The sequence below is a fragment of the Vipera ursinii genome (genome assembly GCF_947247035.1).
Source record: "Vipera ursinii genome assembly, chromosome: 8".
Classification (NCBI taxonomy): Eukaryota; Metazoa; Chordata; class Lepidosauria; order Squamata; family Viperidae; genus Vipera; species Vipera ursinii.
Window position 1 is genome coordinate 3,627,208 of NC_139519.1, and position 6,000 is coordinate 3,633,207.

Consider the following 6,000-nt stretch of genomic DNA (forward strand, 5'->3'; position numbering starts at 1 on the left):
TTGCAGCCTTGTGCATATACATCAAGGAAACTCACAGAGACAGATGGGAAAAAGAGGCTTATGCAGTTCAATGGGCTCTTCTCACCTGGTGGCACTTCCTGGAAGGGAACAATATTCCTTTCCAGGTGTGGATCGACCACAAGAACCTGGAAGCACTGAAAACACCCAGGAAACTAATGCCTAAACAAGAGAGATGGTCACAGCATTTCCACTGTTTTAACTTTACTTTAAAGCATTTGCCGTGGGGAAAGAACTACTTAGCAGATGCACTGTCCAGATTACCCCAGTACAATAGTAACAGAACAGAAATAACAGTCCCACTTATGCCATTGAAGCAATTAGCAGCACAAGTCACCGCCCAAGCACAAGCCAAACTTCAAAAGCCCCTAGCGAGCCAAGCAGGGATTGAATTCAAAAAAGCGCTAGAAACCGACGAATGGTTCCTAAGCCACAAGAACCTATGCACCATGACTGATGGTTGACCATGGGTGGGAGGAAAGTTGTACATCCCAAAAAGCCAGAGACTAACATTCATGCAGTTATGCCACGACTCTAAATCAGCTGGACATTTCAGATTTGTAAAAACTTTACATCTAGTGGAAAGGCAGTTTTGGTGGCCGTCAACAAAAAAGGACATTAAAAATTATGTGACCAAGCTGTCCAGTCTGTGCTGCAGCAAAGAGAATGCAAGGAAAGACCCCAGGCTTATTGCAGCCAGCAGCAACCCCATTGTGAAATTACCAGAAAGTGGGGGGAACACAGTCATCTGGGTCGTAACGGACTTGTTCTCTAAACAAGTACATTTTATTCCATGCCAAAAAATCTGCAAACACTTGCAAAGTTCTTTGTCCAACATATCTATCAACTTCATGGAGCCCCACAATGAATCATATCAGACAGAGAAGTACAGTTCACATCAGAATTTTTGAAAGCATTCTTAAAACTGTTGGGGACCACCCAGGGGCTGTCATCTAGTCATCATCTGCAGATGAATGGTGGGACTGAACGGTTGAACTCAGTACTGGAGCAGTTCTTAAGATGTTTTATTAATTACCAGCAGGACAACTGGACTGACCTACTTCCGTTCGCAGAGGTCACCTATAACAACGCAGTCCATTCCAGCATGGGTTACACTCCTTTCCAAGTTGCAAATGGACAAAGTTTTAACCCAATGCCTGAACTCCCAGCCTGCGATCCCACCATTCCTTCCTTAAAGGAATGGATGGCACAGTTGCAAAATATCTGGCCGGTAGTGAGGAAGGCATTAGACGAAACTAGAGAAGCTTATAAGATCCAAGCAGATAAAAAACAGAGTGAACCAAAACCATTTACAGTAGGAGAGAAAGTTTATCTGTCAACAAAATACTTAAAATCCTTACAACCCTCAAAAAAGCTAGGAATGAAATTTGTAGGACCTTTTTCCATTAAAAGAATAATTAATCCTGTCACATTAGAATTAGAACTTCCAAAGACACTCGGACAGGTTCACCCAATTTTCCACTGTAGCCTTTTAAAACATGAACTCCAGTCACCCTTAAGGCCAGCCGAAACTCCTCCCACTCCTCCAATCATGGTAGAAGGCGAACAACATTTTTAAATTAAAGAAATCCTAGATTCTAGAAAACATCATGGCTCTATCCAATACCTGGTAGCATAGAAACATCTATCACCTTCCCAAAATGAGTGGGTCCAGAAACGTCACATTAGCCCCCCCCCGACTCCTTAGTAATTTTCACGCTGCTTACCCTGATAAACCAGGCTAATCCTTGTCTCTCTTTCTCCTTTTTTGTTTTCTACAGGTGGATCTGTCTTTCTTTTAAGGGGGCTGGATGTCAGAACCCATTCTTATACTGGTGGGAGGAAATCTATTTCAAATCTTTCTATTTCTTACTGAGGGTTCTGCCATTCTCCTGAGGGAGAAGGGGAAAGGCTCTGTGGGCTGTTTCTCTGCTTTGCTACAATGTATCCCTGCCGCTATTCCTGCATACTTGGTCTTTGAACTGTCTCTCCCTTGATGTTATCTTGCAGTGAGAAAAGAATGTGCCTCCAGCCATCTGGCTTATCTGTCGCTGCGGAAGAGAAGGTGTGAAGACCTAACAACATCATCACAAGCATGGGAACAGACTCCATTATCAGCTCCTTTCCCACAGCGGACTTAACACCTGAGGACTGGCCCATTCAAACTGACCAGATGAACTCTTGGGGTGGGGTTTGCTTGGGACTCTTTTAACCTATTGACCTGAGTTGGAAACCCTCAGATCCTGCCTATTATGTCTGCTATCAGCTTCTCCTAATAAAAGTTCCTTTTGGAAGAAACTGCTCCAAAGTCCTGCTTTCTTAGGATGAGGTTTTGAACTGAGTCCTGACATTAGGTTTAGAAAGCACTGTATTGTATGAATCCAGCCCAATAGTAGCAAAGGCAAAAAGATACACGAAAAAAATATCTCTCCATGTCTTTTTCCCACCTGCAACAAGAGAGAAGGAAGCTAAGCTTAACACCAACACTTCCACCATCACCATTGGTTAACAGAGGAGCTCCAGAGATGACTGTAGGGTGCAGACAAAAAAGTCAAGTTGGCATCTCCAAGAGTGAGACTGAAGCTAGGTTCTTATGTGTGTCTCATGGGGCACACCACCACCACCACCTTCTTGCCTTTTTGACCATCCCCTGGGGATAACTCTGGATTCCTACCAACCTTCTTCTCTGTGTCAAGGACACTTGAATGAAGTAGGATGGCAAAGCTGAGCCACAGCACTCCTTCCTTCTGCAAGGATTTTCAGTCAATGCCGCAAATGCCACACAAATGAACAATGCAACACAACCATTATTAGGACTGGAATCATCATCATCAGCAGCAGCATCATGCTGGTGGTGCTATCAGTTTTGTTTTTATTGTCCTTAAGCAATCAATAAAAATAAATAAAATCATTAGACATGCAGGGTTTATTGGTTGATAGGACCGCATGGTAACTTACTGAGTGTGACTGTCTCATTGATTCTGAAGCTGCAGAGGACTCGATCCACATTACGGGCGTGTCGGAAGCCATTTCCTGTCACCACAACTTGGAAGGACTCTGAAAGTAAAGGAAACCACGGCTTATGCCCACTTATTTGAGAAGGGCATTAGAGTTTTTGGTTGTTGTTTTTTAAAAAAAACGTGATTGATTAAGTGCCATCAAGTCATTTTTTCGTCCAAGAAGCGATATAGATATTCTTTATGAGTTTAAAATAATTACTGATTTATTAAAATTATAATTAAATGATAATGCCAGATAAAGGCATTTATATGGTGAGGCATTTTATTTGTTGATCGTTTTATTTTACTTTTTGACTTGACTCCCAGCTTTCTATCAACCAGGAAAATTAAGATACCAAGAGAAGGGACTTTACGTAGCTCAGGATTGAACTGTGGACTCCTTGGTGCTCTCTGAGCTTGGTGGGTCTTTTGCAGATTTTTTTTTGAACATGAAGATGCTACCATGTCTGGTAATGAAACATCTGTAAGCAAACCACCAAGCTCAGAGGGCACCAAAATCTCCACAATTAAACTAACTGCCAATTTGTTTTGGCAGTCATCTTAATTAAGGTCCTGAGAATATGGCAGAGTATATTTTGGCCCAAAGAGATGTTAGAACAAGACAAATAATTAGCAGAGGAAAACTCAAATAAGGCTCGACAGAAAGGAAAGTCCTCACAAATGCTCCTGAAATGTATAACACAATCATTTCTGAAAATGATGAACCCACAGCTATAAATGACGTCTTTATACACTCCACCTTGTGCAGCTGTCTTTTTCTAGCATCACGGAAGGTATTTGAGAGTGGAATTTGAGCAGTAATCAACAACGGAAAGAAAAAAAATGAGGAAGGTCTTATGATACAATCTTATTTCATCATCTTAAAAAGACAATTAAAACATTTGGAGGAAATTCATAGAAAATTTAACATTTTGTAAAACCTCGGTCCAATATCATGCATGTTAAGACACATCACTGGAAATTGGGAGAAACAACTACACAATGTAGAGCTTGTGTATGTGTCTCTCTGTGTGTGTTTTAGTGCCATTTCAATCATTTGGCCCAGCACTAATTTCGATTTAACTTTTGGCCCTGTGTGCTAAATGCTTGAAGTTGAGGTCCTTACACTTTAAAGTTGCTGGGATTGAGAAACACGGATCCAGAGCCACGTTTTCCGTCCAAAGGAGCCTCTGAAGCACACAAGCCTTCGTCTAAATGCCCCTAGTGATCAGTAGGACAAAAGGGATCAGAGCCACTCCTTTTGAGCTGCTGCTGCTGCAAGGAAAAAAAGCCTCCGAAAGTCGGAAGCGACACTTCACCAAGAGTTTTCTAAACAGATTCTGCCCTGCAGTCAGCAAGTTTTGTCTGTGCAAGAGTGCTTAAAACTGAAGGAATCATCATGGGGAAGCAAGCAAGGATGACTGTCGATGCTTTGAAGCCAAGTGACCCCACTTTCTGCTGAATCAACAGTATCTCTGGTGCTCAACAGCCACCGCCCACTCGCTCTCGCTCTCTCCAAATCCATGCCTTGGGGGCAGGAGGGGGGGAGGTCGTCTCCTGCACCATAGCTGCACAAAGCACACAAATTGACTCAGGAATCTAGGCTCCGCTCCAAGACTCAGCTGCTTTCATCCCAAAGGGCTGGATGCACAGCCAGCCTAAGCAAGTCCCTGGTTTCAAACTGGTGAGCTCATTCGGGGAAGGGTGTAGCCAGGTAGAAGAGCCCCCCCCATCCTTTGCTGAGAAGAAGAAGAATCCTCATCTGGTTATTTCAGATTTCATAGATAAACAGGGGTTATCGAGGCAGCTGATTAGTGAAACGGGAGTGAAGGCATCAAGGACATCTCAATCAATGGGAGGTTTAGTGACATTCTTGCCTTTGTGTGCACGGCAATGAAGAGAGACCTTCTGCTTCATTCTCCTTTCTCCAGTGACTTTCTTTCACTGGACCATCCTATCTCTAGAGTCAACTGTCTCTCTGGCTTCCCAGCTGAGTCCCAAGGAGGACATCTGAAGAGGACTTCAGTCAGAAGCAGAAAATCACATGAAGGTTCAATTAAACTGATTTATTGCTATAGTCTATGCACAAAAATCTTAACTAATGGTGAGCACCTGGGTAGAGTTAGATAAGGGTCAACAGAATTCAAGGGGGAGGGGGGTTGGACTTTGCTTGCGGCTACATAGGGATTGTAGGTTGATTCCTCTTTTCACTCCACCCCTCCCCCCAGCTATTGCCACTCTTCCCAGAGTTCTCGGTGGAGTCCTTCAGTTCAGGCCAAGAGTACCACCAAGGGGAAGTCCCGCCTAGGAGGAACGGTCAAAGAATTTCTTTTTCCTGAAAAAAAAGTTTAGAGAACTCATCCATCCAATTCCTCTAACCCAAAAATCAGTGGGGGGAAAAGCCACGTGTGCCCAGCTTCAAAGCCTCCAATACTTGTCTGAGCAAGAGGGAAGAGGAAAAGGCCACAAGTCTAGGATCTCCAAAACTCAATATCCCAGGGATTAAATGTTCCCCAGAAGGCCCTTTTTTGCCTTGACGTTCTGGAAAGGGTTTAACAGATTTCCCAAAGAAAATGTTCTGGAGCAGGAAATATTTTGTGGTGTTTTTCCAGACACAGAGCCATGGTGGGAGGATGGGGAGGGGTGGGTGGAACTTTCCAGCCTGTTTTGGGGTAAAAGTGGAAATGAGTGCAGAAAGTAAGAAAGAAATGCAATTTGTCCCACTGAAAATCAGCATTTTTGTTACTGAATTTTGGCTGCATGAGTATAGGTCCATAATCACAAATATGTGGAGTTGGAAAGGACCTATAGAGGAACAGCAAGCTGAGCTGGAAGGCAGAATTAAATGTGTCATGAGTTTGGAGTCATTGTGATGCCACAAGAGAGCCAGGTCCAGCCCTCCCACTATGAAGTCCATTGACCCTTATCCAGTGCCAATTTACTTTTGACCATTAGGTGGCTAGATTATTATGTATAGGTAGCA

At 43.3% G+C, this 6,000-nt stretch overlaps 1 protein-coding gene across 1 annotated transcript in view; it reads right to left on the minus strand.

Annotated features, from left to right (window-relative positions):
• The window catches only part of ANTXR1 (ANTXR cell adhesion molecule 1), a gene marked incomplete at its 3' end in the record, with an annotated part of 168,815 nt that overhangs the window by 102,314 nt on the left and 60,501 nt on the right, over positions 1–6,000 (minus strand). Inside the window, exon 10 of the mRNA XM_083368341.1 lies at positions 2,977–3,075. Within this exon, the coding sequence (XP_083224467.1) occupies positions 2,977–3,075 (99 nt within the window). The remainder of the gene's footprint in view (positions 1–2,976; positions 3,076–6,000) is intronic.